Genomic DNA, 17,391 nt, shown 5'->3' with positions numbered 1-17,391 from the left:
GCTGGGGGAAACAAGCAAATTCAAAAACACAAATGTTTGGACTCAGGCTGAAGTACTGAGATTATCAAAGAGGAGGTTACAAGTGTCGAAGGAAGCCAGAGGCTTTTTCCAGAGGGATACTGACTGAGATGGAGACACAAAGTCTGACATTTTGGAAAGGTGTACAACTGTACTTCTAAAACATTTAGTCTTGTAAACCAAAGTCAACTCAAAGAAAACAAATCATGAAAACATAAAAGATGTGTCGAAGGTGTTATATGCTTAAATTTATATGTCATATTGTAAATGTATCCCAATAGATAACAACACAGTGAAAAAATAAAGCTTGTGGTTAAACAACATAATTTCATGGAATTTCTAATTCATAAGCTATAGTTCTAAAATAAAACTACTACTAACTGCTGTATAGAGATGACAAGTTTTACTTTTAGGGGACCAGGTGGTGGAGCACCTGGCTAAGTGCACATGTTACAATGTCATCCTTTCATTTTTAACTGTGTCACTATATTCAAAGGGCATTTTTCAAAAGTCACACACACACAAACACACACACACACACAAGGAGAGGGAGAAGGAGAGGGGGAGGGGGGAGGGGGAGGGGGAGAGGGAGGGAGAGGGAGGGAGGGAGGGAGGGAGGGGCAGAAGCCACAGCACACAGAAACTTCCCTCGATGTGGTGGGGGTTGGGCACACAGCTGGGCTGTGCACATGGCTTACCACCACACTCTATGGGTGAGCTATTCTGCTAACACCAAAGTACATTTTTTAAAAATAAATAATTATTTATTCCCTTCTGTTGCCCTTGTTGTTTAATTGTTGTTGTTATTATTGATGTCATTGTCGGATAGGATAGAGAGAAATGGAGAGAGGAGGGGAAGACAGAGAGGGGGAGAGAAAGACAGACACCTGCAGACCTGCTTCGCCTTGCATATGTCCAATTTTCCCGTGCTCAGGTCAACATTTTCATTGGAGAAGACACACAAAAAGGTGAGAGTGAGAGAGAGAGAGAGAGAGACCCTAAAGCAATGAGCTTCCTCGATGCCATGGCACTCCTATATGCTACCAAGGCTCAAATCTGAGCCACACATATGGCACAGAGGCCTTACCAAGTGAGCTATGTCCCAGCTCTAGGAAAGGCAATGCCAATGAAAATGGACTGGTTAAATAAAGGAGAAAAGTTCTTTAAAGGAAAAAAAAAAAAAAAATCAACTCTTAAAAGCCTTGAGAGGATATCAGAGTATTATTCTGGCACATGAGATACCAGAGATAGAATAAGAGACCTCACGGTCGCACATCTAATTACTTACCTGCTGTACCATCTTTCATCGGAGGAAAAAATTATTATTATTATTATTGCCTCCAGGGTTATTACCGGGGCTTGATGCCTACACTAAGAATCCACTGTTCCTGGAGGCTATTTTTCCCCTTTTGTTGCCCTTGTTTATTGTTGTGATTACATATACCTTTTTCCTGTGATAAGTATATCATACTTATAATAATTTACATTCAATTACTCTATTGATATTTTAAAAGTATATTCTCAAATCTAATTAAAGTATTATCCTTAAAGTTCTTCATTGCAATAATTATATATGAGAAGATGTGTCCATATCAATTTACATTTATTCACCACAGAAAGATAAAAGGTCAGAATGAAAAATACCACTTTAAAAAAAGGGAAATACAGTTGCATGTTCAAACCATAAATATACACAGCTAAATACATAGCATCTGTAAACGACATTTTATTATGTCCATTAGACGAACAATTTCTCTTTTGTATACACTAACCAGAAACTTGCATAAGATAGGGAAGTGATTTACTTATTGCATAAGATAGGGAAGTGATTTGGTAAGAAAAATATGTCTATTTTATAGCAAGTACAACTACACTGTTACCTACATTTATTTTTATTTTTAATTTACAACTCCAGAAAAAAAAACAACCCCAAACAGCAACATACCTGTCTACTTCATCTCGAGCCACAATGTCTCCTTTCTTTAAGGCTTTTATTGCAAACATCTCATTAGTGTGTTTATATTCAGCCAAAAGCACCTGAAAGGAGATTAAAATTATTTCCTACCCAATTTAATTTTGTAGAAATTTCAAGAAAATATAAAAGATTACCTTTCCAAAATGTCCTCTACCCAGGACAGCACAACATCTGAAGTCTTGTAAATTAAACTGGAATGTCTGTTGCGATCTAAAAAAAAGTTAATTTCAATTAAAAATAAAGCAATCTATGGGGCCAAACAGGTAGTAGCAAAGCCGTGTACATACTCTTTTTTTTAAATTTTTTAATTTTATTTATTTATTCCCTTTTGTTGCCTTGTTGTTTTATTGTTGTAGTTATTATTGTTGTTGTTGTTGTTGGATAGGACAGAGAGAAATGGAGAGAGATAGGGAAGACAGAGAGGAGGAGAGAAAGATAGACACCTGCAGACCTGCTTTACCGCCTGTGAAGCGACTCCCCTGCAGGTGAGGAGCCGGGGTTCGAACCAGGATCCTTATGCCGGTCCTTGTGCTTTGTGCCACCTGCGCTTAGCCCGCTGCGCTACAGCCCGACTCCCCGTGTACATATTCTTTACCTTGTATCCTCAAATTCCCGAACGCCACCATATTTTAGGCATGACTGAGGAATGTCAAGTTCATGTTCGGATGGAGATTTTGGAAGTATACGGTTTCTGTCATTGTCAATATCAAAAACATTTTCTGAATCCTGTAAAGTATTAAGTAGTCATTAAGTCACAGAAACATTCAGAAAACAACATACTTGTCAAGGATAAAGTTAAAAAATATCAAAACTGGGGGCCAGGTGGTGGTGCACTTGGTTGAGTGCACATGTCACCAAGCACAAAGAATTGGGTTCAAGCTCCCTGTCCCCATCTGCAGGTGGGGAAGCATCGCAAGTCGTGAAGCACAGCTGCACGTCTATCTTCCCCTCTCATCTCAGTTCCTCTCTGTCACTATCCAATAGATGAATAAGTAAAATAGTTTCTAAACATCAAAAGTTAGTTATAAATATTAATAAGAAAAGGCAAGATCCAGATATTGGTTATTCTATGGTTAATAATTTCATATTGTACTCCTCCAAAAATGTGAAAAAAGAATGTGTGATCTTCAGGACATATTCAGAAACCATGCAAGCCAAGTAAGAAAACGAACATTAACATTTCAGGCAACATCAACTCAATGAACAATGCTTCTATAGTCTGGTTTATTCCATCTCTCTGGTTTCATGACTGCCAAGGACTAATGGTAAAGGGATGCTACCTTTAAGCTGGTTAGCTCCTGTCAACTTGGTGTGATTTGAGAGTTCAATCATGTGAAACATAGGTTACAGACATACTTTTCCCTCCTTCGCCACTTTGAACTGCACTTTTCAGGCAGAAAGGAGATACACACACAGAAAAACAGAGGCAGAGAAGGAAAGACACCACAGCACTGAAGCTTGCCTTAGTGCACTGAGGTCTGGGCTTGAATCTGCGTATGCTTACAGCAGTCCAGGTACCTGCTGGGGTGAGTGAGCTATCTTGCTGGTGCTAAGTACTTCCAATTAATTTAAAAATACAACCCATTCACTATGACATTATTACTGGCTATCATTTAGTGAAAAGGAATTATGAGGTTTTAAATGCCTTGCCTGCCCTGGTGTATCCAAATCTCTTAATTCAGAAGATTCATCTATTTCTCCGAGAGAAGAATCACGTGGTGGGGCTGGAGGCGGTTCAGGTTCAAGATCAAAGTCCAATTTGGTTACTGTAGAATCACTTGTTTAAAAATAGAAGCAATTCAACAAAAAGTTATCAGTGCGTATATTTAAATAACTTTAAAATTAAAGCAAATAATCTTATCTTTCATGTAAGCAGTCATAATTGCACATTTTTAAAAAAATTAGTCTTAACAGACCCACTGTAATCAATTAACTAGAACAAATATCAAGATAACTATTTTATTAAATCTATGTTCAAAACCTACTAGACACATACCTTCCTGAAGGTGATAGTTCAGGCATGCGGACATCAACTACTGGCACGGTAGTAGGCACAGGAGTTTGAGGGCTGAAGGTGCCAGAGTGATTTACTGTGGGAATAGCTCTTCTCACTAGCCTCCCCCAAGTGGCAATATTAATATTCATTTGAGGAGCTCTGAGAAATGTTTTGCCTGTGGGTAATGTGAATAAAGGCAACAGAATAAGTAATTTTAGCATATTACCGGAAGCCATAATTTAAAAATTAATATTCATTAGTTTATAATTTATGAATCAACAAAACTTGTCACTTAAAATAGTTTTTCACTGTTATTAAAGGCTAGAGTAAAAAACAGTTTTAAAAGTAAATAGGAATTAGTTTTTCCTCTTAAATCCAGTAATGATTTATGGTAAAATCTGTAAGTAAATATTTTTAGCAAGGCCAGGTGGTGGTGAACCTGGCTGAGTGCATAATTAGAGTACACAAGGACCAGGTTCAAGTCCCCAGTCCCCACCTACAGGGGGAAAGCTTCATAGTGCTGAAGCAGGGCTGCAGGTGGCCCCCCATCTACCCCTTTCCCCTTGATTTCTCTCTGTCTCTAATAAACAGTAAATAAAAAAACTAAAAAAACATTTTTTATCTTTTAGAAATACTAATATTTCAGATCACTGAGTCTAAGGCTGTTTCAAACAATCTGAGGAAGTAGTGAGTGGATGGAATATCGGTACGATCTACCATGAGTTGACTGAAGCTGAGTAATACATTCTACTAGTCTTTACTTATAGATACGTTATGTTCTGTATTTTTATTAGAAGGCAGAAATGAAAAAGTAAAATAAATAAATAAATAAATAAAACAAAGATGCATATTATTTCTAAAATAGTATATACATTTCTGATTTAGAAAATAATTAGTATTTGATTTCTTAGTAACTACCTTGCTGCTTTGAAAAAATTTTCTTCTGTCTTTGGAGTTTTGGTCTTCTTTCAATAACTGGATTAAAAAAGGTGACCTGCAGTGAGGAAAAAATCATGTTGACAGAATATAACATTGTATTTATGGTTCAGAAAATTCATTAAACTGTAAGTTTTGAAAACTTAAAATAATTTTAAGTCAAATTTTAATCTAGTTCTCTCATTTCCTAGATGACAAAACAGACTCAGGGTGGAAAAATGATTTGCCACGGAATTTATTTTCTCAGTAATCTAGTTGAGCCGAGATTCAAGTTGCCTGTTATTCTAACACTTTCTACTTTGCTATCATGCTGCCCACACATATGATTTCAATTGTATGCAAGTACATTTACTAAAATACATTACCTCTGCAAATAAAGTACCCTGTGGTTCCAAATAGAGACACATGCCATGCCGCTGGTTGTCTAAAAAATCTTCTAACCTCAGAAATTTTACAGCACATAGAGATCGCCAATCACGCCAATAAACTGAAATTTCCAGCTCACGTGACTACAGTAATTAAAGAAATAAAAAAGGCATCATTGGACTTAACTTGAATAAAATACCACAGAAATATGAAATACAAATACAATAAACAAAGATAGCATATGTAATGGCCATACTATCTTAAAGAACATGTTATAATAATCTTTTACTACATACCACATTAACAAACAAAAATATTTTAAATCAAAGGAAAAATCATATTTCAACAGTCTCCAGCTAAGGCAGTCCTGCCATAATAAAGAAGATGTAAGTAGGAATGGCCAATACAGATGAGTGGCTACAAAAATATTCCTACTATCCTGTGACATCAGCTGTTATGAGACTGCTAAGAGACACCAATGCTCACCTCAGAGAACGCCTATCAAACCTTTTTATTCTCTGACCCAAAGGTACATGAGTGGATATATGAAAGTTGCATTTATTTTGCACCTCCAGTGTGCTGCAAATATACTAAATACCCTAAGAATGTTAAATAATTTAAGCTTCAAAGAAATATCACTGGATATTAATACCAGTGATAACAATTGATTACACAGATAGGGTTGAAAAACAAAATTCAGCCTGGGGAACCTAGACAGGGAATTCTTGGATTGCTCCCATAGATAATATGGACCTAGACCTCTAATAGGCCCCTTTATCTACCATCATTGGTCATATCCATTGGGAACATCATCATAAGCCCCTTTGTGGGCTTCCTCAGGACCATACCCTCACTATGAACTGGCAATGGTAAGGTTGCCCTACTCTTCATAGGGAGGCTGGGTCATCCTACTCTCTGCCACTCAAGGAAGACTGGTTCTACGGAGTGTGCAGTTCACAATGTTCCCAGCTGTGACTGTGGAGTGTGAGCTCTGCTTGACAAGGACTCAGAAGTTGTACAGGCTCTGGTGCTAAATGTGAAGAGATATGGGCTCCAGATTAATTAGATGTGGCAAACAGTTAACTGCATTTAGATAGCTTCAGGCTGGGAGCAACTGTCTGCCCTAATCCTTCTTCCTAGTTCTACTCTCAACTGTGAAACCATCTTCCCAGACAAAATTTCTAGTCCACTTCTATGTTAGTTATCAAGCTCAGGCAAAGATTACTAAGGTATAGGCTCCTAGGAACATTCCTAAACTATTTCCCAGCTTCCTTCTACTCTATGGTCCCTATTCTCATCTGCTCTATTAGTACTTTTTGGTTTCTGTTTATTATATATTTGCCCAGCTTTATAACTTACCGCCTTTCAGCCACCAAGTTCCAGATGCTACTATGATCCCATCCTGACTTCCCTATGCAGATGACCTCACCAATGTGTCCTGGAACCTCATCTCTCTAGAACCCTACCCCACTAGGGAAAGACAGAAACAGGCTGGGGATGTGGATCGACCTGCCACCACTCATGTCCATTGGAGAAGCAATTACAAAAGCCAGCCTTTGTACCCTAAAAAGAATTCTGGTCCATATTCCCAGAAGGGTGAAAGATACAGGAAGTAAATCAGAAGGCTCTCTACTTTCATTTCATCTGGACCTGAAGTGTTTGTTGCCAAGAATCTTATTTTTATATCAGTAATGGAAGGGAAGCAAATCTGATAAACACCAGGGGAAGCCAAGCACTGTTTCTCTTATCTGAGAGAGACGAGAAGAAAAGGAAAGACACTCGGAAGTAGTAATAGGTACAGGAGTGACTTAGAAAGGAAATGAAGGTAAGACCATTGGAAAAAAAAAAGGGAAAAATATATACATAGATAAGAGATAAATAACTATAGAATCAGCTTGTTTGTTGATCTTGGGAGAGGTACTACAATTTCAAATGGAGAGGATGGAGACACAGAAGTCTGGTGGTGGGAACTTAGGAATTATACCCCTATTATCTTACAATTTTATAAATCTATATTAAATTACTAATAAAAATACATTAAGAAACAAAATTCACATACAACTTTACACAGAAAGATGCTGGTTTTCTTTTTTGGAGCAGCCTAGTTAGAACTTGAAAAAGCCAAAAGTGAAAAGCATAGTACACCATATCCAGATGAAAGAATACTCTAACCACTAAAAAGTTATGTCATGTGGTAAACATATTTAATGTTTTAACAATAAATTATTAAGTGTACTTGTAGAACAATATGCAGGCTGAGGTCAAGTCATAAAATGATCTCTATATATGTTTACAATTTACCTACATTTCAATGATAAAGTACTAGACTTCCCCATTATTTTATTTTAAGCATCTTGTAGAAGATGCATAAGACAAATGTTTTTTTCCTTTAGGCTCAACCGAGTAAAAATTACTTCTTTCATATAACAACTTTTAATATATGAACCTATGTGTCTTATTATGTAAGTGCCTGGTATACATAATAATCTTTTGATTGTAAATAATAAAATTAGTTAATGTAAATTAATACAGAAAACACTTAGGACATGAAAAAAAAATAAGTAAAGAGATATGCCAGAAGGTCTTATAGTCAGAAAATGAAACAGAAAAAAGAAATTTATGGCAGTGAGCTTAGGGCACCCTACTTCATTTTATTGCTCTGATGTAATTATTACGGGAGAATAATGCCCTGGCAGTGGCAAACCAGGCTGATTGCATAGGTTACCATGTACAAGGAGCCTGGGTTCAGAGCCCCAATCCCACATGTGGGAGGAAGCTTCAAAGAGAGCTTTCTCTTCCCTTCTCTACCTATTGCTCCCCTCTTAATTTCTCTCTGTCCCATCACAACAACAACTAGGGTGAGTGGAAAGAATACTTGCCTTGAAGGGAAGCGTCTGTAGAAATAATTACTCTGACATTAGTAAATGTCATAGAGTATGGACGTTTATTAATGTTATAGTAGTCTGTTCACGTTAAAAGCTCAAGTACTTTGGGAAATAACTGGAATGAATACTTGAATCAGGGATAGTAATTTAGACTACAGGAGAAGGAACCAGCAAGGGGTAGGAAAGCATCTAAGGACTAGTAACAGTGTTAATCTACTACCACTCCTACTAAGAAAAAGGACTGCTTACCAGAACTGTAGTCAGAGATGAGCACTACCAAGAAAACAAAGAAAGTAGCACCCGACTTTCCTCTCTTCCTGTCATTAGATCTCCTAACAATGTTTCCTGCTGTCAGCTTACAGGGTCTGAGACTTGGATAGGGAAGGGAGGCATCTGTAACCCAGCAAACCACCACCACAGGAAACAATATTGTGTTTTCTGTTCAGGAAGTCAGACAGGTGATTCTCCAGCTGGAACAAACATGATGAAAAAGAAGGAAACCACAGAATGTTTTGGGACAGTTAGAACTAAACTGGAGACTTAGACTACGAATATGAGGGCATTTGCTCCTTTAGTCCAGAGAAAAAAAAAAAAAGTAAGTAATTGTGATACAATTTGCAGTACTATAAGCTATGTATGTATAACTGCTGCATGTATCATTCTAAGAAAGTTCCAAATACTCCCTAATATTCCAAACTTAAATTTGCCTCTTTGTATACTGTCATGTAAGATTTTCTATTTTTTCTCTTACATTAAGTCCAAGTTCTCTTTTTCATCAAGACCACATTAAATATCTATTTACACAAATATTTTGACTAAATGCAGTCCTATTTTCTTCTCTAATTCATGCTTTTAGGATAAATCAGGAACTGTGTTCTCAAATCTGAGGATTCGTATTACCAATACTGGAAAATTCTAGGCCATTACTGCTCCACACGTCATCACTACTCCATTCTACTTTTTCGCTCATTCTGGAATTCTAGTGTGCTAATTATTCTAATTCTGTTTATGCCTCTCATGGTTTTCATCCTTTTGACTGTGTTACATTCAAGCAACTTCTTTAACTCTATCTTCCACACCTACCACTCTCCTGTAATTTTATCTTTCCACTTATTTATTTCAAAGAGGGTATTTCTTGTTTGTGTATGTATGTTTTCTTTTTCCTCCAGGATTATTGCTGGGGCTCGGTGTCTGCACTACAAATCCAGAGGCCATCTTTTTTATAATTTTTTTCGATGTTGGGGAGCCTGGGGCTTGAACCGGGATCTTTCGTTGGTCCCTATGCTTTGCATTCTGTGTGCTTAACCCGCTGCGCCACCGCCCAGCCCGCCTTTTATAGTTTTATATGGTTATCTTTACCACCCAGAACAATTTATCATCTAATCATGTTTCACTGTCACTTTCACCCCAACTACTTTTAAGCAAGTCCCAGATGGTCCCGAACTCAACCTATCAATGTGTCCCGAACTCCACCTATCCAGAGCTCTGCCCCATCAGGGAAAGACAGGAGCAGGCTGGGAGTACGGAACAACCTGCCAACGCCCATGTCCAACAGAGAAGCAATTATAGAAGCCAGACCTCCCACCTTCTGCACCCCATAATGATCCTGGGTCCATGCTCCCAGAGGGATACAGATTTGGAAAACTTTCAATGGAGGGGATGGGATATGGAACTCTGGTGGTGGGAACTGTGTGGAATTGTGCCCCTCTTATCCAACAGATTTGTTGATCATAATTAAATCAGTAAAAAAAAATCCTGGCAAGTCATTTTGTTTCATCTTTCATTCTTTATTCATACTTTCAATTCTTTTAGTGTTTCTTTAAATGTTTTAAACAGGGGCTGGGTGGTAGCGCACCTGGTTGAGTGCACATGTTACAATGCACAAGGACCTGGGTTTGAGCCCCTAGCCCCCCACCTGCAGGGGGAAAAGATTCACAAGTGGTGAAGCAAGTGTCTCTCTGTCAACTTATCACTCCCTCCCCTCTAGATTTCTGGCTGTATCTAATAAATAAATAAAAACAAAAGAAATTTTTTTAAAAAAAAATTAAAATGTTTTAAACATTTATTTCAGTCCCATTACCTATGCTCTTTATTCCTGGTGATGTATCTTCATGTAATTCTATTGATATATTTTAGGAGTCAAACTCATAAATTCTGAAACATAACTTAATGGTTTATGATTTTTTCTCAAACCTTTAAATTTCAATCATATCAGACCATAGTCATTTAGTGAAAGAGCATTTCTCATTGTGCCAATAAGCTGTGGTTTCAGATAGACTTCTGTAGCATTTGTTCTATTCCCTCACAGAAATCCAGTAAAGCTTTGATAGAAATTGTACATTACTTCCTAAGAGCACCATGAAGATTAAGTGATACGTAACAGTCTTGTTCAGTATCTATAACTGCAGCAAAAGTTTCAATGCAATTTAATATCCTTACTTTATTTATTTATTTATTTAAAAAATTTTATTACAGGGTTTTCTCTTTTCTTTTGGCCTCCAGGGTTATCACAGGGGCTCAGTGCCAGCACTATGAACCTACTACTCCTGGCGGACATTTCCCTTCCCCCCAATTTTACCCAATAGGACAGTGAGAAATTGAGAGGGGAGGGAGGATAGAGACAGAGAGAAAGAAAGATATCTGCAGATCTGTTTCACTGCTTGTGAAGCATTCCTGCTGCAGGTGGAGAGCAGGGGCTTGCTTGAACTTGGGTCCTTGTGTATAATACTATGTGCCCTTAACCTTAACCGGGTATGTCACTGCCCAGCCCCTGTTTTATTTTTTTTTAAGATTTATTTACTTATTTCTGATAGAGAAATTGAGAGGGAGAGCAGCACTGCTCCACCATTTGTGAGGAGAGCAGCACTGCTCCACCATTTGTGAAGCTTCCTTACCTTCCAGCATCTGGGGACTGGGGCTTGCACCAGAGTCCTTGAGCATGGTGGTAGGTGAGCTCTACTGGGCTTTCCACTGCCTGGCCCAGTGCCTTTATGTTTTAAAAGAATCTGGGGTCTCATGCAAGTCAAGCCCTGTGCTCTACCTGCTTAAATAATTACCTGGACTCTACCTATGGCACTGAACTTACAAGCACGTGGCCTTGAGTTTGACTGCTGGCACTGCATATGCCACAGTGGTATTGTGGTTCTTTCTCTCGTTAGTAAACAGACCATAAAACTTTAAATAATCTAAATTATCGAAGAGAAGCCTATCATTAGAGCTGGGTGAAAGTTTACCCACCAGGGTGATCACTTTACCTAGGTTCAAACCATGGCATTATGGGAATTCTGTGCATGGTGGAGTGGTACTCTGTTGTCCTCCCAGCCCCCTTCTCCATTTGAAATGAAAGGAATGAAAAAGTTGGTCCAGGAGCAGTGGATATACTTACACACAAGGTTTTAGCACCAAATTAAAAAAAAAAAAAAGTAAACACTTTCTATATCTCTGCTCTCAACAGCAGTGATTGTTCCTAAATTTTTTAAAGTTTAAGTTAAAAAACTGGGTCTTCCCTGTTTCTAGCACTGATAGAAAGATAGCTTTCTATATTAATAAAGCGAAAGGGAAAGGGTTAGTTCTAAGAACTCAGTGTATCCTTGTTCATTATCTCAATCTCCTGGGGATTAAACTTTATAACAGGAGAGCTGAGGGAATTAAGGAACAAAACAAATCACATAGCTATTATGCCTACTAAACATTTATAGATAGCAAATTTTGTAAGAAAAAAACTTAAGTGACCTATTAAGAATAGAAATGCAGAACACACAGAATCCATAGTTCTGAAAAGATGGATACATCTCTACCTTGAAAAGGACAGAAACCAGACAGACGACTTAAGTTGAGAGTCTTGCAGAAAAGGAACTTGACATTTGAGGCAAAATGGCATGAACATGGCAGTTTAAAATAACCTTTTCTATAAATGTTTCTATAAACATTTTCTATTAATAAAGTCTATAAATACACAGGATAAAAGACTAAAAAGATGTAAAAAGCACTATGTATACAGGAGTTACAGTAATAATAAATTTGGTTTGTGCTGAAAAGAAGTTTGTACTAAGATGAGGGACAAGTAATTGGCATAACTCAGAAGACCTAAGAGGCCCAGGGGATGAAGAACTTTATTTAGCCATTCAGTGCCTTCAAAGTCTCTAAAGGCACAGGCTTACAAAGTGGAAAGAATTTGGTGCCATGGAGAAGAAGCAATAGTTTTTGATGAAATAAATGAGCAGGAAGAAACAGTTACCAGTCTAGTTGATAGTTTCACTTTTCATGAGCAATTTAAAACTATTTCCTCTTCTTTTTTCATCATCATCTACTGTTTTCTTATTTAAATTATCACAGAGAAAAAAGAGTATATATACTTAGAAGTATACTAAAGACTTAGCAGGAGTTTTTGAAGTTTAGTAATGTGCACTATTGTGGTTTGTGGGTTTCCTTAACTACATTACCTAGGTTCTTTTCTGCTAGAGTGAAGTTTTACAAAGACTTCTAAAAAAAAAAAAGGTACTTAAAATCAACTACATACATAATGAAACATCGAGTAAAAAGGCTCTCATCTTACCCTGTCTAGTTCCAGCGTAAACTTCTGGTCCCAGGACTGATTAGAAATAGGTTTCCAGCTAGTTTGACCAACCACGGTATTATCTAGCTTCAAAACTGCACACACGTCATCTGTAAACACAAGTTATAAACTTGCTTAGACGCTTTAAAATCTTTAAATGTAAACATTACTGTTTATTACAAACCAGCCTTATGATCTCTTGAAATAAGGTTTCTCAACTGTCAATACTGAAACATTTGAACTGTAAATGGCTAGTTTTATATCTACATACATGTACACACAAGACCTTCTCAAATTGTTCTTTTAACAGAAACACAAATAACTAACCACTCTCTAACCTGTTCCATCTATATTAGACCAACTGGAGTGAATACTAGTTGTTTTCTACAATGTAGGTGTGTATGTCAATGTTCATCACCCAGTTTTCCTACGTCTTCACCTATTATACACTCTGCTACCTCAAAGCAGAAGTGGGGAACCTCTTTTTTTTTTCTTTTCTACAAAAGGCCATTTGGATAATTTATAAACCTCACGGGTCATACAAAATCATCGACTTTAAAAACCAACACTTAATGTTGCTATGAAGTAAGTTCCAGGTGTATCGACAGGGTCAGACCAAATGCAGGCCAGTCACTACCCATTGACTGCCGATTCTTTTTTTTTTTTTTTTTTTCTATACAGGAAATCACTGCAGTGTGGGTTAGTTGGAATTGTCACTCCATCTCAGTTACACATTTACATTACAATTTATAAATTATACTTCAGAATGTCTCCAAAGTGCTTTAGAAGTCTCTTGATTTTATGCCCCTTGTACCTTCATTTGTTCATAAAGAATACTGATTTACTAAACATGCTATTATTATTATTATTATTATTTCATTACCAAGGGTTTCACACACAGGAGAAAGACAAAGATACCAGAAACCAACGCTTCCCCCAGTGTAGTAGGGCTGGGCTCAAAACTGCCCCACACATTTGGCAAAGGCACCCTTTGTAAGCTATCTCACTTATCCTATTTCAGAAAGCAGAGTCTTGTGGCTGTCAACATTTCAATGTTGGTTTAGAAGTGTTAAGTCTATCATTAAAATAATCATGAAGTGATACGGTAAGAACTAATTTCATAGCCTCTAGACACTTTCAGTTAGGCAGAGTGATGCTCAATATGCTATTCTTTCAAAAGAATAAAAGCTATGTCACGTAGTTTTTGTAATAAATATTTTAGTCAAGTAAATCTTGGTAGTGCTTTCCTATCACTATGTCTTTTAACACATAGTTGGGGGGGGGTCCAACTGGAGTCTTCCCATCCTCTGTTCCCTATGCTAAACCCTTTGTATAGGCCCCCTTATTTTCTATATTATTTTTTAAAAATCGGTTTACTGAACTGGATAGGTCATCGGTTTTTAGGAGATTTCGACTACTTCCACTTTTACTTTTACTCGTTCTGCTCATGAAAGATGATCTGGTTTCACTTGGACTCCACCCAGGAAGTGCAACTGATGTTGCTTTTGATCGTCCAGGAACATTTTCTAGGATATCTTGGCAGCCCATAAGACGAACTTCCAAAGTCCCTATTAACACAAAAAAAGCCTCAATTAAGAACAGACATTCTTAATACAGATAACTATGTCTTAATTGCCTATTTAGAAACAGGGTGAAAAAAAAAAAAAACTACCAACATCACAGAATTTCTTCTCCATTCTGTAGTTTCTTGAGGTAACTATGCTCTTTCCTATTTTAATTAGAAACACACATTGAAAACTTATAATTAAAACAACTACAAGAAATATTACAGAAAGAATCATATATTCCCAAGAGTTGTCTGTAGTGTATAAAATAGAAACAAGTTATAAAAAATTCTTATGTTTATTATTTTACACTTATTTCCACAATCACATAAAAGGAATATTGATAGAATCGTGTATATAGAACCTATGGAAAAGGATAAGTTAAATAATATGCCTATTAAATTAACATACAGAAATTAGAAACAAGGAAACAGGGTTGTGTGAATAGCTGTGTTTAATAGTTATGTAACATACAAAAGGACATGTTAATATACAAAAGGACTTTACAGAGGCTTTTTGCAGAAGTAAGTGGATTTTTCTAGATTTGATATAAAATAATACCTTGCCATTCTAATAGTTTAGTCAAGTAATTAAGTATAAAATAATGTCCATCTCCTTAGGCAAATAATTACTATAGGTGTTCAAATGAAAACAAGCAACTGTGAGTTACCCCATTTGGAGATACAATTTCATCAGCACCTGGGTTAGACTTGGTACATTAGAATTTTCAAAGATGTTTTGCTAATAAAACTTCACGTGTTGTACTTTAAGACAAGTGTTTCCTGGCAAACAACTCAAATAATCGAAACTTTCTTTTACTTAACGTTTTTAATTAATTAAAGTAAGTGATGTGGCCCAGTAGGTGGTGCAGTGGTAGGGCTTTCACTTGTAGGCCGGGGTCTAGCACGGGACACTGAGCACCACAGATACCAACCACAGTCTTTTCTGTCTCAGGAAATCAATCTTTTTTTTTCTTTTCTTTAAAGAAATTACAGAAATGTTAGCAAATAAAAAAGACCTGGATTTACCCTCACAACTAAACCCACACTTGACAATGTCAGCCACTGGGTATCAGACAAGGAGAATGACTTCTCTAAGAGAAGGAAAACAAGTGAGATCAGCTCTGAGACTGAGCCATCTAACTGCCTTGGGAGTATCCAGGTGCACTGTGAGGATAGAGGCCACAGGTAGGGCAAGGCAGGCAAACTACTGAGTTAAAGACACAGAACTATTTTTTAAAATGTTTTATTTATTTATTAATGAGAAACAGAGGAGGAGAGAGAAAGAGCCAGACATCACTCTGGCACATGTGCTGCTGGGGATTGAACTCAGGATCTCATGCTTGAGAGTACAATGCTTTATCTACTGCACCATCTCCTGGACCACAGAACTAACGATTCTTAGTATAGACTAAAACATTCCTCATTCTGTAGTATTTTCACACTCTGAATTTTTATTTCACTTTTTGTCTAAAATAAGCTAAACACAAACTTATGATGACATCTGATACAGCTTAAGTAAGGAGAGTGTTAATTTCAAACACCACAGAAAACAGTACAGAGAAGGAAATATTTTAATTGTATTAGTTAAACATAACTATGTTGTGAATATATTAATTACATAAGATAAACCACAAAAAAGACAAAAGTGGGAGTACAGAGACCACCGGGGTGCAGTTCACAGACAAAGGAAGTAATATAGTAGTCCCAAAGAGCACTCCGAAAGTACCTGAAGGTTCTCTTGAACAAGCATTAACTTTTGTTCCAGTAGTAGAAAATAATTATCCTTAAAATAAATAATGTGGTGGCTCTATATAACAAGTCTTAACCACAACACTCAAAAATGAAACTGCTTCCATGTAACTTATTTAACTGTGACCTAGACTAAAACTCAAGAACACATTTAGGAATACAGTTTAGGAGTATAGAAGTAGCCAACATCCAACAAGCTGAAATTCAAAATGCCTGGCATCAAACAAGAGATTACCCGATGTATTTGTTTTCTATTGCTACATTACAAATTATTGGCATATTGCACCAAAGTGAAAGACTCTGGGGTGGGTGGGTGGGGAGAATACAGGTCCAAGGAGGAGGACAGAGGACCTAGTGGGGGTTGTATTGTTATATGGAAAACTGAGAAATGTTATGCATGTACAAACTATTGTATCTACTGTTGAATGTAAAACATTAACTCCCCAATAAAGAAATAAAAACCCAAATTATGACAAATTCAGTGGCTTACAACAATACCCATTGATTATTCTACAGTTCTGTTAGTCAGAGTCTGGGCTGAATGGTCTGTACTCTTTGCTAAAGATCTCCCAAAGCTAAAACCATTGTGTCTCCCAGGTTGGTCTCATCTTGAAATTCTGAAGAAAAATCTTTTGTTTCAATTAATTCAAGTGGCTGGCAGAATCCAGTTTCTTGCAAGTACAGGATTAAGGACTTTGCTTCTTTGCTAGCTGACAGCCAGAGACAGTTTCCAAGTTGTAGAGACCACCTGAATTCCTTATCAAGCATGCCCCCAACCTCCATCTACAAGTTAACACTGACACAGAGTCCTTCTCATGATTTAAATCTCTCTTTACTTTGCTGCCACAGGTCAGAGAAAACCCCTCATTTTTAAAAGCCTCATGTGACTCATTACTTTAGGTCTACCCACCCAGCTGTTCTTTTTCTTATTCAAAGTCAACCATAGTCAGGCAAAATTCACTTTCCTATGTAGTATATTATCACAGAAGTCCTCTCCCATCATATTCATTGGAGAGGCAAATTGGGATCCCTTATTTAAAATCTTGCTAAGATGGAGTAAGTAGCAAACGGGACATATAATGAGAGAAAAAGGCTAAGGAAAGAGCACAATGATCATGCAAAAAAACTTTCATGCCTTGAGGCTCTAAGGTTCCAGGTTGGATCCCTAGGACAACCATAGGCCAGAGCTCAGCAGTGCTCTGATCTATGCATATCTTCTCTCTGTATCTCTTTCATTAAAATAAACAAAATATTTTTTTAAAAAGACATAAAAGAGGAAAACAAAAGACAAAAATGAATCCAAAACTGACATAAAATATTTCAAACTAAACTCCATTGAAAAAG

General features: G+C 37.0%; 1 protein-coding gene across 4 annotated transcripts in view; it reads right to left on the bottom strand.

Moving 5' to 3' along the window:
- Positions 1-17,391, bottom strand: part of PKN2 (protein kinase N2) — an 85,439-nt gene that overhangs the window by 21,334 nt on the left and 46,714 nt on the right. For all 4 annotated transcript variants that reach the window (XM_060202299.1, XM_060202301.1, XM_060202300.1 and 1 more), the window contains 9 exons: positions 14,114-14,299; positions 12,732-12,841; positions 5,291-5,434; positions 4,908-4,983; positions 3,990-4,164; positions 3,644-3,770; positions 2,589-2,719; positions 2,128-2,203; positions 1,964-2,055 (listed from right to left, as the gene is read on the bottom strand). In XM_060202299.1, the coding sequence (XP_060058282.1) occupies positions 1,964-2,055; positions 2,128-2,203; positions 2,589-2,719; positions 3,644-3,770; positions 3,990-4,164; positions 4,908-4,983; positions 5,291-5,434; positions 12,732-12,841; positions 14,114-14,299 (1,117 nt within the window). The remainder of the gene's footprint in view (positions 1-1,963; positions 2,056-2,127; positions 2,204-2,588; positions 2,720-3,643; positions 3,771-3,989; positions 4,165-4,907; positions 4,984-5,290; positions 5,435-12,731; positions 12,842-14,113; positions 14,300-17,391) is intronic.

This window comes from Erinaceus europaeus, chromosome 11 (assembly GCF_950295315.1).
Source record: "Erinaceus europaeus chromosome 11, mEriEur2.1, whole genome shotgun sequence".
Taxonomy (NCBI): domain Eukaryota; kingdom Metazoa; phylum Chordata; class Mammalia; order Eulipotyphla; family Erinaceidae; genus Erinaceus; species Erinaceus europaeus.
The sequence above is the reverse complement of the archived record's forward strand: the minus strand, read 5'-3'. Positions and strand labels throughout refer to the sequence as shown.